The 27664-nt window shown below is 43.7% G+C and overlaps 1 protein-coding gene across 1 annotated transcript; it reads right to left on the bottom strand.

Moving 5' to 3' along the window:
- Positions 1-1337: 1337 nt before the first annotated feature.
- Positions 1338-24846, bottom strand: LOC126538751 (TNF receptor-associated factor 6-A-like). The gene is made up of 2 exons (XM_050185486.3): positions 24339-24846; positions 1338-2659 (listed from the first exon to the last, which is right to left on the bottom strand). The coding sequence occupies exons 1-2, from the start codon at positions 24702-24704 to the stop codon at positions 1547-1549; spliced, it is 1479 nt and encodes a 492-aa protein (XP_050041443.2). The 5' UTR covers positions 24705-24846; the 3' UTR covers positions 1338-1546.
- Between the last annotated feature and the right edge of the window lie 2818 nt (positions 24847-27664).

Genomic DNA, 27664 nt, shown 5'->3' with positions numbered 1-27664 from the left:
CGATGGCTGGTGAAGACTGCTTTACGATAGTGGGACGACGAATCAGGAATGACGGCACAAAGATTATGACAACATCATGACCACGAGGACACACCTAGGGGTCAAATCTTGTATGCAACTTCGGCCAATTCGTCGATTCAAGAGGCAATGACCTTAGGATGACGGCATGATGAGAGTCGGATGACGAAGCTGAACTGACGGTATGACAAAGACGATGACAGAATCATGAACACGAGGTCGTAAGAGACTAGGCTCAATATGACCAAAGTAGGAATGGAATTCTGAAGACATTAAAAGAATCTGTATTGCCCGTCGAAGCCTCGCTGGCTGAACCGTCGAACATTTACAGCAAAGCTGTATATGGCTAGCCGCTTCGTCCTTCCGTCCCTATGCTGGTCGCCTGTATGCGGAAAACTCCTCCGTAACAACCCCATGCGCATGTAAAAAAAAAAAAGAATGGAAGTGCGCGACTACCCAACACCACCTAGATAGCGCAAGGCCTGTTTACTCCGATTCATGACGCCACAATACCTGGCCCGAGATTTCCATTGAGAAGGCTGGCATGATGAAAGTGGTGACGTAAAAATCACTGTTGGCTGTACGGCAGTATTCCTACTTCATTATATGGTAGTCATGTCAGGTAACCTGACGTCATGTATAGGAATGAAAAGGCCTTGTGCTACCTAGGTGGTGTCAGATTAGCTGCGCCAATATTGACGTCGTTGGTCTCCATCGCAGCCGATCGCGGCCGAAGCAGTTTCTCTCCGGCTCTGAAATGCATCGGCCATGCGTCATGCCGACTCCTGAGGAGAAGGCAGCGTTAGGTTAGCAACGCCGTGAGCAGAACCGCGAACGAGCTCGTCTACGCTGCGCCGATGCTGGAGGCCGGGTACAAGACCACGCACGTGCAGCCGATCGCATGAAGTAGCTGCGCACCGAGGATCCGGCCGCCTACCAAGCCACCATTTCAGGAACAGTTGGGATCTACCCAGTGATAAACATCGGGGCAGCACGTTTCAGCTTCGTTGGTCAATAATCTGTATAGAGTGTTTGGGCGGCGATTCTTTACTGATTTTACTAAAGGTTATATCTGCACCGTTGTCCAAGCATGTCTGTTATGACCAAATGTTTTGTGGAAATACCGATAGCTATCATTATCTTAAGTGAACCGCAGTTTAATTCGCATGCATTTAGCCATTTTCGTAGTACACTGTGCTGTCGCAAGACACGCGGGTCCAGTCTAGATTGTGCGCGTGACTTATATAATTCGACAAAGAGGTGGTACTTCATTCAGTAAATGTGTATGCGTATACCGTATGTGCCAAGAACCAAAGCCATTACGGAATAAAATATTTATTTGGTCAAGCAGATGACGTCGTCGACACTAACAGCAGCACAGCGACAATATTATGGTGAGCGTCATTTCTAATACAGTATTAAAAGATCTCATGTTTCTAAAGGACACCTCGAACTCCCACCCCCTCCCGTCCAGCAGGGCATCCCGCACAACTCGGTGTCACAGCACCCCTGAGCACCACATTGAACCTCAGACAATGTTCCATCGGCATTGTAGCTTGTCGTCCGAAACGTAGTTGTCTCGCTCCAGATCGCTCAAGGAAAGCGACGCTTGTTTTGAGAAAACTGCTTTGTTGCTAGATTCCACCGGTTTCTGCAGAAACGGCAAATTCTCCTTCGAAAATTTACAGCAAATCTCGCGCCTGACACGGGAAACTGGATGTATTACGCTTAGCTTGACGGAATAACGGAAGGGCCACTCGACAAAGTCATCGAGTGCGCCTTTGTGAATAAAAATGAGGATATACAGCGAAAGCGAGTCTTTGTGCTTCCTGAGGCAAACTCCTGGCGAGATGGAGTAGCCGCGTAGGTATACCCTGTCGCATTCAAACGTTGCCTCACCTTCATCGAGGGCATCTCGCTTTAGTGCGCTCACTCCTGGTACAACAAAAGTGTACAAGTTAAGCAAGACTGAACTGTGCGCCATCACCTTTTCTGTTAAGCGCAATATTTCTTGACTACTCTCGTTACCTTCCATTTGCATTGCGCCAACTTGAGACGCTGCCTTGGCCACCACAGCGCGTTCGCGTTGAGTTGCATGTTCCGCCTTGCTCATTGTGTTCTTTATTGCAGCGAGCTTCCGAACAATTTCTTCTAGACCACTGTTCGAAGCCACCAAGCACTGTTTCAGTAATTTGTTTATCTCGCTGAACTGAACAGCATTTCGTGCTAGAAATTCACCAGTTAGTGTAGCTGCCCCTCGGGATTCCTTAGTCACAACGTCTATCAGAACGTTCATTTTCCTAGACAGATCGTTCAGTGCGTCGCTGTGTGCGTTGCTTTCACTCAGAATACTGTGCAAAGCGACGTTGATTTCAGCCACCAAATTTTCTGGAGATTGTTGGGTCGCTGTGGTCGTTGTCAATCCGTCTCGATCAATCGGTCCTTGCGGCTTCTCTGAAGCACTCGATATGGCCCTAGTCCTACAGTGAGAAATGTGGGCGCTAATACTATTGTACAAAACCGCATTAGAACATCTTGCACAAAAGGTCGTGTGGTGGGTGCATTCAGTCAGAAAGTGCTTGTAGACATGCGACGCAGGCATGACGGCTTCACATCCAAATTGCTTGTTCCAGCAGTACACCTGCATATTGGTGGATAATATCATATTAGGCGAAGCTTCTCCCATGACAACAGAACGCGCACTTTTGCATATATGCAACATTATTTTAACATTAAACTGATATGAACGTTTACGAAAGAGAGTAAAAATTTCCAGCCAACCGGAGTTTTTGACCTCAGACAATTCACTCCAACTAAAACAAACATTGCGATATTTCTCACTAGAGACACCCGAACTCGCAGGAAGAGGGGCCGTATTTTTTGGGCAATCTTCAAAGCTTAACTAAGTATGAAAAAAAAACATTTTTTCCCCTCTACCTTGCAAGATTGCAAAAGTATTTAAATACTTTCTAAGCGCGAAAGTAAGTAAAAAGAAGCGGTGAAGAAGGTCTATGGGAAGACATGAATGCAGATGATATGGAATTATACTGACATGCTATAAGATATAGCATATTATTCATTTCGTCAATGATTCCTGAAAGCTCTCGCAGTTGGAAACTGCGGAATATGAAAGCGAATTTTGCTTTCTTATAAGGGGATGCTGGCGCTTTGGCTGCACACTTTTTGAAACCTAGTTTTTTTTTTCTTTCATATTGGATTGGTGCTGCTGTAGAGTTTAATATGGTCAGTTACATATTGCGGATTTGGCTTAGCAAAGCTTAAATCAAAGAATTGCGTGCCTTTATATTTAGTCCACGAGCTCGATTATCCGGACGCGCCGTGGTTGCTCAGTGGCTATGGTGTTAGGCTCCTGAGCACGAGGTCGCGGGATCGAATCCCGGCCATGGCGGCCGCATTTCGATGGGGGCGAAATGCGATAACACCCGCGTAGTTAGATTTAGGTGCATGTTAAAGAACCCCGGGTGGTCGAAATTTCTGGAGTCCTCCACTACGGCGTGCCTCATAATCAGGAAGTGGTTTTGGCACGTTAAACCCCATAATTTAATTTTTTTGATTATCCGGGGAGGCGGATACTGCATGCGTAAAAAATCTAAACATCTATTCAGCTAATTAAGAAACAAACTAACTTTCTTTTGCGGCACATATTGCAATTTACGAATTTTAGCCTGCAAGGTTCCAAGGCGTAACCACTCAGACATAATTTCCAGCATTATACGGCTTTGGAGACATGCAGCATGAAACTCGCCGTAAAAATGCGCCATTGTTACACATTTTATTGTTACACTTTTTTATTCATTGAATCATAAAAATAACTGGAACACCCACGTGTCTTGTTCCACACTTGGGGAAATATCTCATAACTGGTGTCATCGTGGAGATTAATCTCAAGTGCATACGTACCTCTTGCAAACTCACTTGCTTAAATTCGTCAATAGCAATATGTGCCGTAATGTAATCAATTGAGAAGGTAATTAGAGGAAGTGAAAATAAATTTACGATCTATTTCTACTCCTTGTGCAAGTAGTGTCCGTGTCTTCGAATAAACCGGCGTAAGGACAAGAATTGCGACATCTCCAACAAGCGATACTTGGAAACTCCAGGAAACCGAACGATGGTCTCCACGTGTGTATATTCACTAAGCCGGGTGGCGTCTTTCTGTTTTATCGAAACAGTTTCAAATTCGTATGCATTTCTATGCATACCCAAGGAGGAAACCCCTAAGACCGTCACATAAGACGATCGCTTTAAATATAGGGACCGCAGAAGCGAGCGAATTTACCTTCATGCTGCCTCTCGTTTCACCGAGAACTAAGCGGCGAGAAGCCATGGAACGCACACGAAGCTATCAGTGATCGGCGCACTCTGTCCGCATCGCAGCTCGCTTTCAAGAGAGGACCAGCACGGCCGGGCTATACGCAGTCGCCGCCGGAGTACTGTTGATCACGGTTGATAATGGCTCGACGCGGATGGATAAAGGACTAAAGAGCAATAACGGCTTTTCATAATCGGAACGTCATCAACGTGCCTGACGGCCCCACCTGCAGCAGCTTTCTTGCCTCGTTAATTCACTTTGCACCACTGTCCGCAGCAGTTCGAGTCGCCGCAGCGCAGTCGTTCATTCTGGTCGTATCAAGTTTTACAACATTGATGTTGACATCTGCCTGGGTGAAGATGAGCGAGTGGCACAATGATTGCGCATACTTAGACGACTCCCCGATGAGTTTCTGCGTGAGTATTTATTAATTAACCAACGCGAAGGCACTTTCTTCATCGTGCGCCTCTTGAGGGTGGCGGACAGTGGATGTTCTAATAGCCGTCGAATATCTACTGTAAAAATTTTAACACCCTTAAGGGTGTAAATGACTTGTCCCATGGGTGACACCCTTTTTGGGTGTATTGCTACACCCCAAGCAAAGCGGCGCAAATTAACACCCCGCAAAAGAAGGGGTGTTAATATGACGTCACCTTGCCTATGGGTGTAAAACAAACAACACCCTTTCTATATGGGGTGTAACACAGACACCACCCTTTCAATATGGGTGTAGCATGGACAATACCCTTCCAAAAGGGTGTTATCCCTGCAAGTATTTTAGCGTTCACTACAGCCATGTAGTTAATGGGCAGACTAGCTGTTGTAAATGCTGCCTAGCCTTAGCTATGGTACTACCTTGTTCAGTATGAGCCAGAATCTGTGAGGCGTCGTCATATTGCGCTTCTGGTCCGTCATGTGGTAGCATAACGTGCGACCCTTTCAGGCAAAAAATTTCAGTTTCATGATCACAGCAATGCACACACCCTATGCTTTTCGTAATCTTCCTCTGCAGTGATTGTACACTGCCAGCAGGATGCAGAGCGCAATAACAACGCGCGCTGCAGTAAGGACACAGGATCTCCCGCATCTTGGTGCACCAGTACTTATCACTCCGTGGAAACAGCACAGCCAAAAGCATGGTTAAGCATGGTTAGAAAAATTAAAAACCTCCACTTTTCTTGGTCAAAGATTTTCGCAACACCAGCTCGACCAGGAGGGAAAGACACCACAGCTCGTTGTTGTAGCTCATATTGAATGCAATAGGGCGCACGCAATGCATGGATTGGCATACGTTTGCCTGTCAAGCAGTTTTTTGCCGTTTTAAGCACATATTTTATACCTCTATTCATCAAAGTTGTCATTTATCTCCACGGGATGCTTCTACTAGTACTTTCACATATGTGACTTAAAGGTAGCACTGAAAGCCAAAGAACAAAGTGCAACAAAGCGCTTCCACTTAGAATAATGTTTCAGCATTTACGAACAAAACAGCGTGTGTAGCTGTGCATGCTGTTCAATATATAAGCATGCACTATTTCCTGAAATATATGTATGCTCCACTTACTGCCAGTGACCTGCTTATACCCAATAATTTAGTTTATTTTTCACCATGTGCTTGCAGTGAATATCCCACAGGCATTGTAAGTTAAGCTACCAGAATAACAATCAGCTGGTCTAAGGTTACCTAATTGAACAAAATCATTGTAAAATCTGTGACGAAATGTCAGAAGAAAAGTATTTATTATTTCATTAAAGGGAAATGGCAACATAATAATGTTTGCACATTTTAAAATTAAAAAGGACGAGAAGGAGTAAAACCATACCAATACAAAGACATAAGCACCGAATAATGGCACAGGCTTGCTCAATTAAATTTTAAGCAGAACAGCTTTTTTTAAATAACCTCACTACGAACTATCACGTTTTCCTTCGAAAAGCACTGCATCTTATTATAAAGTACAAAAATAACCGGTCACATAAGTAAGAACAAGTCTGAGTGTGTATGTACAGTAACATGATCTTGGATTGTAGCGCGAAGTGACACGGACACAGACTAGAAGCAGACAGGATGAGCGCTAACTTTCAACTAAATTTTTACTGAAACGAACATATTATATATATATATATATATATATATATATATATATAGGTGACTGCAAAAACCGCAGCATAAGAACATGACAAGGTATGAAGACATCAGTTAAACATATCAGGAAGTAAGGAAGTAAAAAAAGGAAACATCAAAAAGGCTACTTCAGTTTAACACACGTGTTGTGAAGATACTGAAATTCGCATCCTAACAGAGACAAAGATGCATGGCTAACGCAAGTCTCTCCTAATCTTTTAATGTGGAATGCCTCTCTATCTATTTGTTGTGAAAAACTGTTTCATATTGTGTGGACATGATTAGTAATGGCAAACTTAGGAGCTGAATAAGCTAGTCATGTCGACACGATATGAAACAGTTTTTCACAACAAATAGATAGGCTCGAGAAGGCTAGTTATCCTGTGCATTTATTATCACTAACCTGCGAAAAGCTTTTAATATGGGTAAAAGGCCAGGCTAAGAAACAAGAAAAACAGAAAAAAAAAGTTTGCTGTGGTGCCCTATGTACATAGATTATCCCATGGTTTATGGAACGTGGCCAATAGATATGACTTGAATGAAGTTTTCTTGGCCCCGCAAGTTGTCTATCATGTGCCTATGATAAATAGGAAACTTGAACATGGTGGCCAAAGAGAAAAGATGATTGCGGCGTTAGACATGTGTCCCTTTTTGTGCCTTGTAACACTGGTATACTTTATCAGATTCCTCTCAAGTGCGCGAAGACTTACATTGTACAGAGCGGCAGGTGCATTAATATTAGACTAAAAGAACACATTCACTTTAAAATCCTAATCCTTCACATCTAGCGTCACATTGTTTCAAGTGCGGTTGTAAACCTTTGTTTGAAGACACAAAAATTCTTTCGAGACACAAATGTCAAACCACACGGGAAATAATCGAGGCATTCCACATTAAAAGATAAGGAGAGACTTGCGTTAGCCATACATCTTTGCCTGTTAGAATGCGAATTTCAGTATCTTCACAACACGTGTGTTAATCTGAAGTAGTGTCTTTTTGTTGTTTCCTTTTTTGACTTCCCTACTTCCTGATATGTTTAACTGATGTCTTCATACCTTGTCATGTTATGCTGCGTTCTTTTGCAATCACCTATATATATATATATATATATTATACATATAGTTAGCTGAAAGTTAGCGCTCGTCCTGTCTGCTTGCAGTCTGTGTCTGTGTCACTTCGCGCAACAATCCAAGAGCATATGTGAACAAAACATGGCTAGTAATAACTAGTGAGCACTGCACAAAAGTTGAACATGAAAACTAGTAATAGTAAAGACATATACTTGCATAGACAATATATAATAGTATAGACAATATTTTGCAGCTCAACTGCAAAATATTGCAAATATCACAAAGACAACATAAAAACTGGGCAGGACAGAGCACTGACTGTTAGCTATAGTTGAAATATGCACACCAAATCGAGACATAAAAAGTCAAAACTAAACTGCCGAAAATGGTCATCTCTCCAAGAGACCACTGAGGAACAAAAGGTATACTTTTTATAAATCCATCTCATAGATTACTGATCTAATTAAACTTGACACATGACCCCTTGTGTGTAACAAATGCCCTGTTCTTGTTACATATGCATGATTACCAGCCTTGGTGAAAGAATGACTTGCACTAATGTTTCGAACACCGTTAAAAATGCTGCTTGTTCTCAACTTTCTGTTATGACAGCACACTTGTGGGCAGTTGTGAACCCTAGTTGCCTATAGGGCTCAAACACCATGTTTTGGCTGCACATGTACTGTCTGCCGAACACCTGGTTCAAGATAGCTTGCATCTTGGAATGTGCAGCCACACTGGTGGCACAGCATTCTTTTTTCAACTTGCCAGTTGATAAAGCCTCAGCAGCTGCAATCACCTGCCATTGCTCGTAAAGGTGCCATAAGGTCAGGCTGCAAACACAGATACCACGTAGCAAAACTTTCAGAGTGCATTGTGTGAGTCGAGGTGTGTAATTCGTGCTTTAGTTTGGCAACGCTGCCATATTTACAACTATTCATTGCAGCTCCTAAATTTCAACATCAACACAATAAATCAGTACAGTTCATTCAGTATGGTGGCAGATGCTCAGCTGCAGGCTTTCTAGAACCATGCATTATCTTCAGACAGTGCCAGTACAGCCCGTAGCACATCTTTCAAGCACTCCAGACAAGTACACTGATTACACTATACACAGAGCATCTGGTGTCGATTTACCTATAGAGGCAAGGTAGCCCCTAGAACACGTTTTGTGACAGGTATGCTGGGCACTTTGTCCCCTGAAATGCAAGTGCCATTTGGTACTTCAGTGTCTGTAGTGTCCTTTACATCTAAATGAATATTGAATACATAGTAGTAACATGAAGTCGACAAACAAAAGCCATCAGCCATCAACTGTGTGGCACATCTGGGTGCAAGCTATTCTCTTATCAAGTATACCTGTAGGCATTGCGACCAATGTGCTCCCAAGATGTATGAGGCATTAGTCATTGCAGAGTTGTAAGGACATGACAATCCTAGGATGATTATGTTCTTGAGGCTTTTTTCTCCCACTTTCCATCTTTTGAAACGTGTATACTGTAGTCATGAAAAAAAATGCTACAACTGGCGGGTGATAAGTTTTGCGTCTTATTTCCTAGCAGCTCATTGAAACGAGCCACGATGAATTCAAATGCTGTTGCCTGATCAGACATTGAAATTTCTTAAACACTAACAAAACCAGATAGACATTACAGTGAGCATCACTTAAATACATTACACTGGTTTAAAGTTATTGCACCACTTTGTTCCAAGTAAAAATGTTAGAAACATCAAAAATGGTAAGATTCTACGGCCAACCGTGAAAACTAAAAAATCATTAAGCTTTCTTAAACGGGTACAGGAGCTTTACAACTGGCCCCTCTTGGTGATGGACACGCAGATAGATGAGCAGCCATTCCACTGAGACGAGAATGTTGAGGGCTTCGCATGGAAGTCTGCGAGACACTGCAGAGTAGTTCTTGGTCCACGTGAAGCAGGTTGCTTGCATACAAGTCTGGGCCACCATACTGAATGCATGGTATTACCGGAACCTTTTCCCCCTGCATTGTGGTAAAAAAGCATGGTTAAGTTTATATAATATTTAATATGCAAAAAGAGAGGTGAGGCATGCAGACAGGACACGAGAGTAGAGAAGTGAACACGAACACGAAAGACATGAAAAATTTCATTAAATTGTTTTAATAGATAAAATGTTTATGCTATGTGTCATTCATTATGAGGATTCATAACCGCAACATATTTCACATATGAGCAGGTAGAATTATCAGCTTGGTCAGTTTGTACAAGCTCGTTTGAGGCAAGAAATCGAGTTTCACAAACAAAACCTCAACATTCTTGACTGAAAAAGGAACACCTCAGATGACATGCAGTCCTGTGAGTCGGAATCGCACAGTTCAAGAAAAACAAATTAAAACTCACACACCGATCCTGAAAAAGGAATAAGCACCTGCTACTGCAAAAAGCTAATTAATTGATAGGTTTTAGTAGCACAAGGGCATCTTTGGCAAAAGAGCGCGAAGTCTATACTGCAAAAGATAAACTTAGCGCATCTTTACAAAGTAAATATATAAAGATGACTAATGCCTCTCTGCGCTACAGTTGCTTTGCTCTAGCGTGAAGTCATTTTAATGCATGCACACGCATACACACACTACACCCAAGTTTAACAGCTGCAGAATTAAAATTGGGCAGCAACGAAGTCGCAACCTTTAACCCTTGATCCCAAGCTGTACTAGTGACTGCAGGTAGTACCAATATCGCCAATGACGAGTCACACTCTTTCTGCCCGATGTTATGCTGCTGTTATTGTCAAAGATGAGTTACAGTCGGCATTGAGGGAAAGCTGCCCTCAAGAGCAGCTCTTATTTTTGTTATTTCTAACCAGAGACCAATGAAGTAATATATTTTTAGAATGAGAATGACACCCAAAAATTGAGTACGTAAAAAATTTGGAAAATTTGGTACATTTTTCCGGAATTAACTTGGGGGTTAATGGTTAAAGCGGCAATCCAGAAACTAGAACAAGTTTTTACATGTTTGCTACCAGTGAATGCTAGAAAATATGTTGGCATTCTGTAGTTTCGTCCAACAATGCAAAAGGGATTCTTAATAACTGAGGAAATAAATGGAAAAGTATCATGAAGTATATTTCGCGAATGTAATGCAGAATCACTCAACTTCTGTTACTATATAATCTCCACTTGATTAACCTGCACTTTCTGAACTAGTTCAGGAGGTGCTGCATTTCACTACTCATTACACCAGTTCAACGTGGCAGCAACTGCACGTTGTGATTTGTTTTACTTAGTGCAGGCTTTGTACAGGGCGAGTTCACAGCATTCCCCACACTTGGCCGAAAGGTAGTGCATGTTTACGCAACGGGTGTGGTGCCGCTTCTGCACGAGCGAGGTGCAGAAATCAGTTTCATACAATAATTACTAGAGGGAACTCTGACGTTAGTGTCTACAGAAGATCAAACAAGAACGGCTTCACCAGCATGGAAATTATGGGAAGTACATGGATTTGCCTAAACTTCATCTGTTTGGCTTCAAACGGCTTTGTGACTTTGTCAAATACTGTGTAATAAATAAATAAACATTAAAATCGTCCGATGACAGGATTCAAACACAGGAACTCTAGAACAGAAGTCTGATATTGAAACCATTAAGCCACGAAGGCATGTAACGACAAGCGAGTGCAACGCCCTGATGAATTTATCGCGGGCATACCAGTGCCTTGAGACGCTTGGCGCCTTTCAATTTGGCCACCTGGACAAGCTCAATCGTTGCAATTAATAGCAATTGTGCGTGTTGGCGCCGTCTTCTGCACTTCGAAGAGTATAGACTGCGCTGAAATCGACAATAAGATTTATATAGCGTATAATATACGAAGCCACAAGAACGTTTGAATTCACAAGCTCGAATATCAGACAAATTCATGTGCTTCCCACCATTCCCATGGTGGTACGACTGCAGCGCCAGAGTTCTCTCTAGTAATTACTGTAAGAAACTCTTATGGCAGAAATAACCGAAGTGCCTGGCATTTTGTTTTGGAGTAATAAACTAAGTTTTTCTGTCCTATAAATCTTACTGGTCAATAATTCCAAGTTTTAGTGCAGCCACATGTCTAGTAGGCATTTGTGGTATTTTGCATAAACATTGCAAAGCCAACTGTGATGAATGTTCACTCTGGTAAATTGTTTATGATCGAGTAGCATAGACTACTGAAACAATCTCTGGAAGGCAAGTGAAGTAATTTTCTTATTAGCAGCCTTTAAACAGCATTCGAGCATATGACACATGCACCTCATATATGCAGATAATATTTCCTTGACTCAGCAAGCGATGCTTCATGTTCCACAAGGCTACTTCAATCAAAGCAGTATTGGTGCTCTCTAAAAACAATGCCAATGCAGATGATTCAAATATTCTTCAGGGGCAACAGTTATGCCTGAAATCATGCTAGATTAGCTTCTTTAAACACATGATCAGACCGTGTTAGAAGTGCTTCTTAAAATCCTCCTATTTATTAGACTAGTCATATATCTGTACACAAAGGCTACTAATTAGGTCCCATGCTATATCATCATCTTTACAAAAGCTTCACTTAGTAATACACATGCTGTGATAAGATTTGAGACCACATTGAGATGCTGAACAAGGTGAATTCATTATTTTTCAAATGAAGCTCCTGTTCTTCCAAACGAGAAGAAAGGATACTGAGGGTCAAAATTTTTCTGAATCACAGCTGGAAGATGCCAGGAAAGGCACGTGGAAACTTATTTGTAATTTTCTATTTAAATGTAGAAATGATAAAGGGAAACGAAAATGGTAAAAAAACCAGGCATGGGGGGAGAACGAACCTACAGCCTTTGCATTACGCATGCGATGCATTAACCACTGTGCCACCGAGGCAGCATTCAACCGTCCACAATGGCCCCTCAGATTGTCGACGCTCGAACGCGGCCGTAGTACCACAGTGGTTAGTATATCACTTGCGTAATGTGAAGGTTATGGGTTCGTTCCCCACCCACAGGTGGATATCTTTTAATCCACTTTCATTTACCCAGAATTCATCATTTCTATACTTCATATAAAAAACTTGAAACATGTTCCTTTATGCTTTCCTTGGCCTCATTATCTGTTGGCTTCTTCCAGTTCTGTTACTTCAAACACTTATACATATTCTAATCTGGTAAGTAAACAGCTTTTACATGATGCTGGAATGCAATATAAAACATTATTGCAGGGCCGTGTTATGTAGAATGCCTTACATTGCCCAGGCAAGGTGTATTAATGTCAATCTGAAAAAAAAAAAATTCCCACTCTAGGCAGAAATGCTGTGTACTGCTGTGTGCAACAGGGTTTAACGAAAACAACTTGTTCAGAAATAAAGCCACCAAAAAACGAGGAAATATGAGAACTAGATGAAAATTGGTGCAGTTGCATGTTAAAAATTTAGCACAGCAACAGATGAAGTCTTAATGAAGGAAGCGCGAGGATGGTTTATTTTGGACACACGAGGCAATGTACATGAAAGATGCATATGAGCTTACACGTGGAGAAGTATTGTTTATGTAGCAGCTAAACTACGAACAGGCCTAGAACACACTGATACAAGGTGTCGAGCATGTAAATCTTATCATGCCCTTAAGTCAAAGAAACATGGCTGTTTCTCATGATTCGCTACACATGGCTGGCTCACACAACTTAGCCACTTCTATATATGCCTTGTAATTACCAGGTGGTCTGTGTGACATGTGCAAGCTTTAAATATGTACAAGTGCCACGTAGCTGGACAGCACCAATGTAATGACGTTTGCCATCGTTTTGAGGAAGTGAAACCAATTCTTGCATTTTTCCTAATTAGGTAATTAGTTATTAACGATTATTTAACTGCTCAAATATTATATTCAAAGCGAAAGTGTCAGTGTGAAAATTGTAGAGCATCCTGAAAAATTCCCAATCCAGCTTTCTACTGCTCAATAGGTGCAACAATTTTTTTTTTCAAGCTTGAAAGAAGCCAGTGAATACATGCAAGAAGTGCTGTGCAACTAGCCCCTCGTGCACCTGAACACCATTTGGCTCCTCCTTTCATGCTTGAAAAAAACTTTTCAAAAAAAATATTTTAGAAATTGATTAATTATAATTGACTATGTTTTAGGCAAAATGCATGAATAGTGTGACTGCCACCTCCATTTTCGGCGACATGAATTGACTCCATTTTCATTTCCAAATCCAGCTATACATGGTGCGTGTTTTGAGCTGGTTCTGTAGTTTAGGCTGGTTTTGACTAATTGAAGCTTCGCACCTTAATAATGGAGTCAGCCTAAAAAGAAATTGGTACATAAACGGTTGCTGTCAGTACTCCATACTCCTTTAACTTAGTGCAAAGTGCTTGTGAGCCAAGAAGTTGGTAGCTCTAAGCAGTATTTCTCATTTTGACCTGGTGTTATAGCCCACTTACTATGATGCCATGCTGCTCAGTCATGCTGGTCCCAGCTTCAATCTAGGCAATGGCAGCTGCCCTCCAATGGGGGTAAAATGCAATAACGCTTATGCACTTAGATTCAGGTGTACATTAAAGAAGGCCAGGTTCCCAAAACTTCAGGTTGTGACTTTGGAATGTAAAAGCCCATAATTTAATTTTAAAATCTAATGTTGCTTTATTAGGAGCAGGGGCATCATTTTGAGCTTTTACTGCACTGCCATGGCACCAAGAAGCTCCGAGTAAATAAAAACAATTTCTTAGACAATGTACATATCTCGCAAACATTTACAAACACTTCTCTGCATGCACCTCTGTTGCTGTTATATTTAGATCCGTATGCCAAGGCGGGCTATGATGTTAGAACATGTTTCAAACTTGTTTTTTTTACCGCTTTATAGTTGTTGGTTATTTTGCATCTCATTGTGTGTTGAACGCACATTTCAATGCACCAATTTCTTCAGAAAGTGCACTCCTCTTTATTCATTTGTGCATGCAAAAAGGGTTCAGAAGAACTGCTTTCTGAAGATCTGTATAACAAGCAAAAAACAATTCTATGTAGGCTGCACAAAGAGAAAGGATTGGTTTGTAAATAAGTTATCTAGTTCTTAAAAAAAAGAGGCAGCTGTCAGTATTCTGTTCCAAAATAAAAATTGCCCCTACCTGGCTCTGCTTCATTTTCCGATGCTGATGCTCCATTCGGGGGCACTAAACTGATAGGCTGCACTTTGGCCATGTCGGGTGTGCTGTCACCAGGCCCAAGGTCGATCGACATCCTCACCAAAAGTCGAGTCCAAACGCTATAAAAAAAAACATCTCATCATTTTGCTATCAGTTTTGTCATCTTGCGTGTTTCACAGACGGCCGTCAGTGAAATATTTCGTCACTTGGATACTGCAAAAAATTCAAGCATTTTCTGGCAGCCAAGCTGAATACACAGTAAATGGAGAACATTAAAGAGCAAATGCAGTTGTCACATTTGATTGATCAAGTACAGCAGAAATGGAAATAAATCAGTGATACTGTGTCTGTTGGCTTTGAATGCAAGAAACGTAAAAACAGGAACTTGCAGCCACGCTAGTTTGAATTTCCCGCGTTTGCTACACCTCGCAACAAGTTTGGCATCGTCCGGTACTCGGGGATAGTAATCGCTTAAAATCAAGATGAACGAGCGTCGGCATAAATTAACAGGATACTTAACCGGGCAATATTGGCGCATAAAACAACTCACGTAGCGAAGCTACTGTCAATTACCCGATGACGCATCTGCGGGCGGTGCGGTTTGGGCGAACAATTCAAAAAGGAATGAGAGTTTCACTTGTTTCACGCCTACTAAGCTAAGACAGAATTAGAGTTTCTTCCTAAACTATACTGGATATTTACGCTCCGAATAAAACGCTGGAAATTTTGTTACGTCACATTGTATACGTATGAAAGTGAGGAAATAAGCTTTTATTGTATTCTGCCCAGACGGCATGCAGCAGCTACCACTCTCATGCAACAAAAGCATGAAAGTGGTACTCGCGGCACGGAAAACAAACATATACAGCGCCAACGTTACGCCCTTTGGAGTTGGAACTAAGCACGATCAAGCCAGTTAGTTTTCTAGCTTTCATAACGCCATGGAACACGACCAAACATCGAGCGATACAACTGTCTGCTCTGGAAAATTATTACCGCTTCCATTTATATACCGATCGCTGCCACAAGCAAAAGTCAATGGGCTAGCTGTCCACAAGCGGCAGATTAGACTGACAGCAACATATTACGATAACGTAAAACAATTCCCACGCTGACTTAGCAGCCGCGGTATGCGCTAAGTGCCACAGTTCTCGTTTGCCGCTCGAAATTCACACATGATGACGGTCACTGCATCTTTCACATGAAATATTGCACGCTTCGCTCCGGAGCTGAATACGAGGGCGAAACGCATTTGCACGTACCTGAAATCCGCATGCCGGAAACCCGTCGACGCTTCCGAGAACGGGGCACACAGCCATACACTCGTACGGCGGCTTGACTTGGACGTGAGGCACTTCAATCAAATATTTCACATGCGACATGTTTCACACCGATTGCACGAACACGAGAAAATGCCGCAGGTCGCAATGCGACGCCGTGCACCCGTGCAACTACCGATGAGCTGCGTGCACGGACTTGCAGAAAAACAGAACTATGACAAAACGGCCGGCGCGAAAGGATGGCGGCTCTCGTTGCAGAGACGAAGCCACGGAGGGACGAAGCGGATGAAGCAATGTTGCCAACTGTCGGTTCCGCGTTATGCCGGCGGTGGTGGCTTTAGTGGCGTGTGTTACGGCTGTGTATTCTTTTATTTCTTTTCCCCAAACAGTATAGCTAAGATCAGTACGTTGTTTGAATTTTTAACTGTGTCGTTTGGCATTATCTTTTTGTCTTTTTGTGCTATTAAGCGGCCAATAATGGCCTCCCAGGTTCGCGCGCGCCAGCTTCGCGCGCGAATCTCAGAGGCCATAAGACAACTCGTTAGGAAATGTCGTTCTTGTCGTTGTTAACGTTTCATCATCGTTTCTTCAACTGAGATAGAGAGGTAGTGTCCCTTTTCCCGGGGTTGGGAGGGGGCGATCAAGACGGCATCGCTCAGCGGGGGGCGGGGGAGTAGGTTGGTGTTGGTTGTTATCGCGAAATTCGCGAACCCGGCGATTTTTTTTTTTTTATAACGTAAGCATTCTATACTTACCCAACAAGAAAAACCATCCGTCCGTCATTCCGTACCGCACGATATCTTTCAAAATAGAACCCGCAGCAGCGAGTGAATTGACCTTCGTGCTAGCTCTCGCTTCAACGCGACCGAAGCGGCGAGAACACTGCGCTCACGAAGCTTTCAGCTCATGCCGCACTATGCGCTTTTCGCAGATCACTTTCAAGATAGGTGTACCCGCGTCTATTTTCAAAGCGAAGTAAACGGTGAGAACACAGCGCGCGAAGTTTTCAGCAGTGGGCACACTCTGTCCACAATGCTGTTCGCTTTCAAGATACGGTTCGCGTGGCCGGGCCACAAGCAGCCGCCGCCGGAGAACGGTTGATAATGGTTCGACGCGGATGAGAAGGGCTAAAGAGCGATAACGGCTCAAAACGAACGGAACTTCACCAGCGCACCTGGCCCCGCCACCTGCAGTACTTTGCTTGCACCATTCACTTGGCGCCGCCGACCTCAGCAGTTCGTGTCGCCGCAGCGCTGTCGCTTATAGTCGTCGGATCAAGTCTCATAACATTAATAACGACATGGACTGCGTGTAGATGAGGAAGAGTCACAATGCTTACACATACTTAGACAAATCCGAGAGGAGTTCCTGTGTGATTTTTTTTTACCGGAAATGTGCAGTCAGCGGTGACCCAGAGTTGACAATGCATGTAAGAGGGGTGCCAAGCTTTTTTTTTTGTGAGAGTCTTGCCCAGCTCCCAAAGATCTGCTCAAGCTAAGCCTTGCTGACGGCTGTATGTTTTTTTTTATTGTCGCATGCCCTCGAACTGCCACGAATCCTACAGTGTAATGACATTAGAGCAGTATTCACGTCCAAAGGGAAATGCAGCCGGTAATTTGGCTGCCTAAGGTTTGCGGCCCGGCGGCAGCTGCCCTCCCCTCCCCCGTTTCCGTTGACAAGTTAGGGGGAGGGGTCTAGAGCAATCTTACACCCCCTCCCCACAGTGGCGTAGCCAGAAAATTTTTGCGTGTGAAGGGGGGGGGGGGGGTCCCAATTGACCGTGGAGGAGGAAGGAGCGGGGCCATTGCCATAGTAGCAAAAAATTTACTGTTAGTGTGCCTTACAAGTACCCGGCGTGCCCCACTTGGCCACGCCGTTACTCCTCCGCCCCCTCCCCCCCCCCCCCCCCCCGCAATCGACGTAAATCGAGCTATCCGAACGTGCATGACACGCATGCATGACATAACATGAATGACATGCCGCGAAGCTGGCATGGATGTCGTCACATTATCATCATCATCATCAGCTTATTTTGACGTCCATCGCAGGACGAAAGCTTCTCCAGCGATCTCCAATACCCCTGTCTTGTGCAACTGGTTCCACGTGTCTTTAAGTTTCCCAATTCCATCACGTCAACATTATTCTCTGCCGTTCTCGACTGTGCTTCCCTTCCCTTAGCACCCATTCTGCAACTCCAATAGACCAGCAGTTCTCTCCCTTACGCTTTGCAATGTATGCCCAGCACGACTTCTTCGTTTAATGTCAACCAGAATATCAGCTATCCCCGTTCGCTCTCTAATCCACATCGCTGTCTTCCAGTCTATTATCGCCATGCCTAATAATTTTCATTCCATCGCTCGTTGCGCGGTCCTCAACGTCGTCCCAAGCTTCTTTGGTAACTTCCAAGTTTCGGCCCCATACGTTAGTAACGGTAGAAAGCAATGATTAGCAGTAAGCTCCCTGGTCATGATTTAGTAATGCCTGCCGTAAGCTCTCCAGCTAATTTTTTTTTTGTTAATTTCTTTCATCAGAGGCCCCTGCGAGTAATTAACCTCAATAAACGTATTTCTGCTTAGGTTCCAGAGGCTGACTGCCGACCATGACATTCGATCTCTCGCCAGGCTGCGGAACATTACCTTTCTCTTCTGCATACTAACTCTCAATCAGACTCTTACACTTTCTTCGCCAAGGTCCTCAAACGTTTGTTGCAAATAGTCTGCAGCGTTGCTGAGTATGCGAATGTCATCTACAAACCGTAAGTTGGTGAGCTATTTACCGTTAGCCTTCACTCCTAACCATTCTCAGTCTAACTGGTTGCACACCTTTAAGTATTCAGTGATAGCATTGTAAATTTTTTTGCCATTGATCATATGAAGCCTTTTGCAGATATCTGGCTATACAAAGTCTGCGCGTTAGTGTCATCCGTTCGATATCAACATTCGTGGGAAACTTCATTTTTGACTGCTGTTCGGAGCCAGTACGCTGCTGCCTAGATGCCCCGATCTAATCATTCCAGCTACCTGATTCAAGCGCAGGTAGCGCGCGTTTCATGTATAGCCAATATCAACGCCTTAACTGGCAATGTTCATTTATCATATACTGTAAGCTTGTTCACTTACTCCCTTATAATTAGGGTGTAAATTAGAAAGGCTGGGGTGTTCTAAGAGTGTTTTCTTGTTGAACACCCTTTTCCGTTAAAAAAGGGTGTTTAAAGGGTGTTTACAAGGGTGAAAAGATTAATACACCCGCATTACACCAATAAGGGTGTGAAAATTTTTAGAGTGTACCTATAAAAAAATTATGAACAACTTCATATTTGCCGGTCTTGCCTTGCACGTCGCAATAGAAGTATTGCAGAAGTGCGTTGAGATAGGCTACAACATCTTGCAATGTTTAAATGTTCGATGACAAAAAGTATGGAAATTCAAGGTAACCTTCGAGTCGGTACGACGCGGAGCACTTTTATTTTTTATGTATCCATGATGTTTCGTCACAAATTCAACATCATATTTTGATCACCTGTTGAATGTCTTTAAAAGTGTTGTTTGGAGAATACTGTGCGCAAGCTGTATACGTTTATTACGCTCATGAAAAATATGTTTTGATGATTGCAAACCCCAATGTCATGTTCGAAAATTGGACATCGTCATATTTGCGGTACGTATAATACAGCGCCAAAGGGGAACAGAAGAGATAAACAAGGCTGAACGCTGTGTTTCTGTCCTTCGTGTATGTCTACGGCGATGCTTCATGTTACCGGAACTCAGCAAGCTATCATTACGTTTACTTTGCAATATGCTTGAAAATAACTCTGGAACACATCTAAATCATCAAACCAACGTTACTACTCGATGTCGATATCCGTGATAACTGATTTGAAAGTTAGCACGGATATCGACATCGGATATCAAAGTTAACTGATAAGGCGTCCAGTTCGCCAACTATTCAAACGGCGCTAATTGACCGCGTGGACCAACAGGAGAACTGAAGTTTTCTCTTTTGAAAGCGCCAGGACCGCCTTCCAACGACGTCCTGCGTACTGGTGCTCCGTGCGGAAGCTTTACGGGAAATTATTAGCGCAGATGTTTTACATCAAAGCCAGCCTGCTGTTGTCCGCTTTTCGACGTTCCCTTAAGTGCATTTTATCACGTGCATGAGCAGAATAGTCATCACTCAAAGATAATCCAAAGTCTGAGCTTGCACGGATGGGTAAAGAGTTCTGTTTTTTTATAGAGCTTTAGACTCGTGAAATGATCAGTCTGTTTATGCCACTCTTTTTACTTCCAATACTAGGAATTCTTTCAGGGCGCGACGTGCCAACGCTCTTTCTGCTAAATTCATATTCAATACCGTATCTGCGCAGTGAATCGGAAGTTTCAGGGTTGTTTGGCCACATTCCACGCCTGATTTTGTTTTCAAGTCCATCTAAAATGCCACAAAGTTGTCGAAGCGGTCAGTGTTCAATCTGTACAATATTCACATCAAGATGCTTCAGCTCACACTAAGGAATTCGACCTCTCGTGCGCGCAAACAATATAATCATCAGGCTTCATACGAACCGCTTCCACCATATTATGCAAATATTTGACCTTTCAACTGCTTTCCTAAAACTCGAAAATTATTTCAAATCGTCACCATTTTCTATTTCAGGTGGGTTACGAATGTGTTGAATATTGGTTGTACAATGCTCCGGATTGTTCATGCGCCGTTGTAAACGTGCGGTATGCTTTCGATCGTATCTATTTTTCTTTTCCGTGATAGACGTTTTTCACACGCCCCCCATTACTTGCCAAGCAGACAATAAAACATATTTACCGGGTTTTATGTGCCACAGGCACGATGTAAATATGACGGCACGGCGTATAATTTCGACAACCTGGACCTGTTCAACTTGCACGCAATGCACCCTTCACGAGCGTTCTTGCATTTTCGCCGCCATCGGAATGCAGTGGTCGCGGCCGGGATCACAGCTGCCAACTGGAGATTAGAAACGCAACGCCAAAGTCACGGGGCAATTGCGATGGGACAATAGCAACTACCACTGACTTGGAACGGGGACGAGCGAAACTTCATGAGCATTTTATAAAACGTGTTCGAACAGGCTATGGCAATTTGCACAAACAGCTTATCTTTTGTACAAACGTTTCGAAATTTTCTGGCACATGGCCCCTAACATGTTTCCTAATCTGTTCAAGTGTTCTCATCGCAAATTATTAAGTTCTACAAGGATGCCTTCAATACAGGCATAAAACGCATTACTACGCCTCCAGTCGCGTTAACAGATACCTTGAAAACTTAGCAGATTAGGCGGGACCCAGTCAACTGAGATAGGGTGAAAAAAAGAAGTCTGCTGCCTTTTGAAGTGAAGCCGGCAAGCATTACTTAAGAAACGGTCACCTTTACATGCTGTCCCTCAAATTTGTTTAGAAGGCCCTGTAAACTGTTAAAAGCTGTCCCCACGTAGTGTCCGGTACGTTTTGGATTGCTGTCACCTTTCTGCAGATATTTACACAAAGTGGTAATGACGAGAATTAGCTGCGCATTATCCGTGGTGGGAAGACTTGAATGCGACGCATATCTTGGCGAATATTTGCCACTTTGACGGTATATATCCGGCCACCTACGTTTTGGTGCTCTCGTGGTCGTATTGGTAACTTCGTATGTACCAAAATTGGCATAGTGTGACAGTGTATGACAAATATAAATAATAGGTCATCACGTGAATGTCACGATATACGTATCACGTAAGTCATGAAACAGCCGCCTGCGTCTTGGTATGTACGGAAATTCGCATAGTATTTCAAAAGTGTATGACGAACATAAGTAATCCGCCATCACATGAATATCATGACGTGTGTCATGTAAGTGATGAAACAGCCACCTACGTCTTGGTACTCTCACAGTCGTTTCGTTAACTTGGTAGGCTCCCTGCACACGGCTTCGCATAGCATCGATTCCCAGAGGGCATGGGATCTGCCGGCTTTTTTATAGCTAAGCTTTCTTTGCCTCTTCTCCCAACTTTCCGGACGCTGCTGCAGTTGCTGTGGCCTTGTTCACGCACGCAGCTGGGTTTCTTGCAACACTACCAGATGTCGTTCGCATCCGTGCATCCCGCCCGGCGCCGAGCGGTAGCGTTTTTAGAGTTTCTGCGTATGGCACGTGGTGTGCTTTCCTCCCTTTCCGACGACAATGGAGTTGCTCGGCTGTGGTGGCTGCGTGCTGGGCTGTGATAGTGTAAACGTTACAATCGTCCGTAGCCTGAAGAGAGCTTTTGGACCTGGTGTCTCAATAGCATGCTGGCCACGTATGCAGAAGGACCAAGTTGCAGAAGGAGCACATAAGCACGCGCCAACAAAATGGCTCCAAAGCATGCACTCAGCGTCGAGGACAGCCAGGCGTGAAAGAAGGGTAGCGCGGAACAGGAGCGTCTTCGCTACGAAGCGAAACGGGGTGCAGACCGCGAAAGTAATGTTTAACACCAACTCGCTACTCCCGTATCGGACTAAACGCTGAAGAAATTACACATTCGCCGCTTATCTTACACTGCTTATCGTCAGTTATCATCAATGAAAGCAAACAGCATGCAAGCTTCGTTTACATCGATTCGAACAGTGCGCGGGATTCGCATTTTGTTTCCTAGTGACTAGCAACACCCGGTGCAAAGCATTCGAGTGAACCAATGGTGCCGCCTTCGGGGCACGGGGCATCGTGCTTTGAGCAACCAATATGTACGACGGCGGATAAGGATAAGTAGAGCGGGCGCACGACAGTGCACCGGAAGTGACAGAACGAATTGACAACCGCAGCGCAAAATCAAGTCGACACTTCGCGTTCTTGTGAATATGTCTCAACTCAGTTCAAGCTAAACGGGAAATGTGAACCATAGGCTGCGTCGTCAATAATTATATGGCCTAGTTTTATAACATGAGCAGTTTTGCCCGAAGGTGAAACATTGAAAGCAATAGCCAGGTCTGCTCCTCACTTGAGGTCGTCGCTCAATGAGAATATGCAAAGTTGACATGCCATGACGCAGCATGCAAGAACTCCTACTACGTACTAGAACAGGGCCTTCGCAGATACCACGGAGGTTTTACAGAATTAGTAGAAAGAACACTCGTTTTGCGATTCTTGAGGTACCATGGAAATCATATACACCACATGAATTTACTTTTTGTGCTTGAAGCGTCTTATTCAATTTGGCTTTGTGCTTCATTCTTTGGCGTTGCGTTATTTATAACATCTTCGTATTTCTACATTTCGAAGCGCAAGGCGAGGTAATTCTTCGCGTATACGTTATCGTTACGAAGTGCAGCATTTACATCAAATGCAATACTACGCTGAAATTCAGCAAATTTCCAACTGAAAAATTAGTGAGAAGACAAGCGTGAATCATGTAGTAATCCGTGTACTCGCCACCATTCAGATGCCCATGGCACCACCACGTTTGCAGCTGCTTTAGGCGCTTATGAACTTATGGCAGATGCTACGAGTGTCAATAGACTGATGCTATGAGGAACGCGGGCAGCGGCGTTACAGGTGTCGAATTGCAAAGGTTGCAGATACGATACCGACAGAAAACTAGTCAGCACCCAACGCAATGATTAGATGTATTTAGCTGTAAATTTATGTTCCCTTGAAACATGCGGTTTGCACCAAGGGATGTAGAGCGCACACAGCTTCTTACCAGGAACCCAGATCCGTCCGTGCACAACGCTAGTGTGAGAAGCGTCAATGCTGACCTGGTTCCGTTAAAAAGTCATTGAACGAAACGTTTAGTTGCGCCCATTAAAAAAAGATTATGACATGTTACGAGTCAACACCACGATTTGAATAAAGGCACGCCGTAGTGGGTGTCACCAGAATAATTTAGACCACCAGGGGTTCCTTAACGTGCACCTAAACCTAAGTACACGGGTAGAGTCCGCGTGTTGTACGAACAGTATATTCAGTCATTCTACTTGACCCCTCGTACGACTAACCGAGCCATCTGCTGGTGCAAGAACTTTCGGACAAGTTTTACCACTAGCGTCTAATATTTGAATCAGTCATGTTTTACCGGCGCATTGTCCCGGGGATTGGGCGGCTTTGACGAGCGGGTACTATGTCAGGTATGGTGGAAAATAGACGCTCGTTCCACATCAAAACGCCTTGGCCACTGGAAGTGGCAAGTACTTGTCCCGCCTTAGATTTTGGAGGCATGTGCCGCAAACTGTTCCAATTTGGCCGTCAACGCATCGTAAAGATGTCTCGTCAGGCGGTCACTGATTCGTAGAAAGCCTTGTTGGATGAGCTTGCGGTACTGCCGCCAGTCGTACGACGAGTCGTATGAATTCTATGCGGACAGGTGTCTATTGCTCAAGGCGTTTTCGCTTCTGCTCACTCACGTCTCTCTTCAGCAGGTTGCCAGCAGGAAATCGCCTCCATTCGACGTCGTCCTTCGAACAGCGGCCACCTTCCAGTGGGCAGTGATGATCGTCGTCCACCACGCCCTGTTCGCAGCAGCGGTCACAGAGTACATGGCCGCACAGTAGCAGCGCGGTAACCGGTCGCACGAGCCCGCATAAGCTGCACACTCTGTTCAGCGGGATCGGCTTCACGAAATTCAGGGGCTTCCAGTCGAGCGAGTCGGAGAACCCGACCAGCGTGTACCGCAAGCTGCCGGGAAACATCGCTGGGTTGCAACCGATCGGCTGCGAACAGTTCCACGAAATGTCCAGCCAGAGCCGACCGGCTTTATCATTTGACCACATTTATCATTTCCACTGACTGACGATACCGTCCTATCACCTGGTTTCGCCGCTCAATTTTTCGTCACGTGAAGCCTTCAGCATGAAGGTAAATAAACGAAGTAGTATGAAACAGGAGCGCGTGTTTTGCACAATTCATTTCATTTAGCAATTTTCTTCTCTTATCATCGGCTGTGCGAGCTGGTGGTTACAATTGATAACGGTGACGCAACTTCCCGTTGGCGCGATGGACGAAAACACTGTAAAATGAAATAAATAGTTAGGTATTGCGATACCCGCTGTAGCGCATACTATCAAATTATTATACTCAGAAGCTTACAGTAATCCGCTTTGTGCGGAATGCTGCTTGAATGACACCCCGTCTGATAACACTGTCGTATATTTCCTAGTTGAAATGTTTGCTACACCATTGCTCGTCTTAAGAGTGCGTTTCCCGGTAGTAACACGGCCTGCATAACGGGCTGTTTGCCTGCGCAGTTTGCTTTCTCGGTGGGGGCGCTGCTTACCAAGACAGATTAGAAAGACCATGCTTGCCGCTCTAAAGGGCCAGCACGCTCCGCTGTCAACATTCAACGTGCATTCGCTCACAGTAACTCCTTGCGATTTGCTTAAGTGAATAATAGGAGGATCGATACGGCTAATGCCCTCCAGCGGGTGTTTTCATTTTCGCAAGTATTTAGAGGCGGTGGTGGCATTATTTGTTTTTACATTTTATATAATCGAGAATTTGTTTCTCTATGTTCGCCTTCACAAACAAGCACCGGAACGTCAGAGAAAAAATCTGGAACAGTGATTTTCATTTCCAAGAAGAAAATGGAAGTTGTGGCCACATAAACAACGCGGTGGCATAATGAACAGCTATTTCACTAATTAAAAATCTAACATTCCCCTGTACTTGCAGTAAACGTTACGAACAACGTCCGCTTTTCATCGAGGTCAATTTCTTAGTTATGTTGACACCACGAAAAGCCAGAAGAATCTTTCTGTGATTAATTTCACCAAGTATGATACGAAAAAAGGCTTGCTATGGCTCCTATGGTTTTTAGGCTGGTTCAGTTGAAATGCGGTAGCCTTGCTGCCTCAGTTTTGCTCTGTCAGCAACGCCCCAACGGTGTAGTGTTGTGCCTTGTTCACATGTTATACGCGCTTTGCCGATAACGCAGCTATTTATTCCGGCAGCTACCTTGACTTTGTCGCTGCAAATACAAGTAGCGGGCAGAGACTACCGATGGATGATATGTGGTATGAGACAGTAAGCCATTTAAATGTAGTTTGCATCGACGTGTGTTCATTTTCATTGTTTTTGCTTGTGGTGTCTCTGTTTCCCTCTATATCACTGGGCACAAATTCGTCTGAATTATTTAGACGCCGCCGATTTGCTGTTTTAGTTCTTATTTTACATCGTTACTTCGGAGGCTTCGCAACAAATGATACATTGTATGAAGCACACCAAGGAAATGTCATCGTAACAGCCCGGGGTACAAGCTGCCGTAACATGCAGTATTTTTCTGTAGTCTCCTTGTTTGAAGTGCTGACTACGTGGGACCCGCGAACGAACATCGTAGTGAACAAAAATGTTTGTTTTTCAGTATATGTTTTTCATTCAACGTTATAGCAGAACAACATCAGCGGGAAAATCTTAGTGTGGGACTCCACCAAAACTTCTTTGTGGTAATCAGAGAACCGGACGCAACACGCCACATTTTCTGTGCAGGGTAAGCATGAAAACACTAAAGCACGAAACAAGTACCAAATGAAAATTTCACACAGAAACGCGGCATGATATGTACTGGACACAGGTGGCAAAAATTCACCCACTATTACGATGCTTCCTAATGCGAAATTTAAATGCAGCTTTATACGTGTTTTCATTTCGTGATATATTGAGGCAAATCATTTGAGAGAGACGTCTAGCAGAGTAGGCACTCATCGAAAATCTGATCCGCGTGTCAAGCCTGTCGGCATATATACATGACTCGTCGAAGGTTCTAGTGTAATCGCTGGTGCCGCCCCAATTCCAGAAAGTAGTACACAATTCGCGTCATGAATACAAACAGATCACAACACAATCATAAACCATGACAATCGAAACAACCAATAACAAGACCAAACCAAGCAGACCATACAAGCGTGAGCCAGTAAAGAAGGAAATAAACTTTATTTATATTGATACATGCATAGTGCGTGTTTCTTGACGATGAAGACGACGAACAATCTCTGGCTCTCGAGCTTTTGGCTGAACTGGTCAGCGTGCATTATATTTTGTAAATCTACTTTGTAAATAGTATCCAGTTCTTAATCCTTCATTCGAGCAACATTTTTCGTGGAGGCACCATTCCCCGTCCTCGCCACGGAGCTCCGCAGCGGCCGCACCGTCCTGCTTTCCGCCATGGCTCCCGGTGACGAAACCTCGTCTGCTTCTACTGCTGCCACCACGCCAACAACGTACGTTACGGTTACCTACCCCGCGATCCTCGCATATTCTCTGGTCAAGATAATGCCGACGTTGAAAACGTTGGAACGCTGTTGGATTGTCAACTTGCCGACGTTGGAATGTCAACTTGTTTCCGCGCCACTACAGTGCCGGCTTTTCAAAGGTGTACCCAGAAATCAAGAGAAATGAAGCCTCAATTAATGGCACATACCCTATATGGGGTACACGCCACGAATGGGGTGGTAATATGACTGAAAATGAAATAATTTAGTTATTAATAAATAAATAACGCCTAAACATAAAATAAATCAACAATCGAAGATGAGAAATAAACTGCTAACAAATGAAATAAAGTAGTGTTTAGTCAGATAGTAAGCCTTGCCTATATAGGAGCATTAACAACAACTTGTTACAGAAATTTTGCAGAATTATTACAGAATTTGGAAGGTCACTAATGTCGTTCCCATCTTTACATTGGACAAGAAGGAAACTATTTCTAAGTATAGACGAATTTTATTATTATCTACAT

The sequence above is a fragment of the Dermacentor andersoni genome, chromosome 8, assembly GCF_023375885.2.
Source record: "Dermacentor andersoni chromosome 8, qqDerAnde1_hic_scaffold, whole genome shotgun sequence".
In the NCBI taxonomy this organism is placed as follows: Eukaryota; Metazoa; Arthropoda; class Arachnida; order Ixodida; family Ixodidae; genus Dermacentor; species Dermacentor andersoni.
This window is presented reverse-complemented; position numbering and strand designations above follow the sequence as displayed.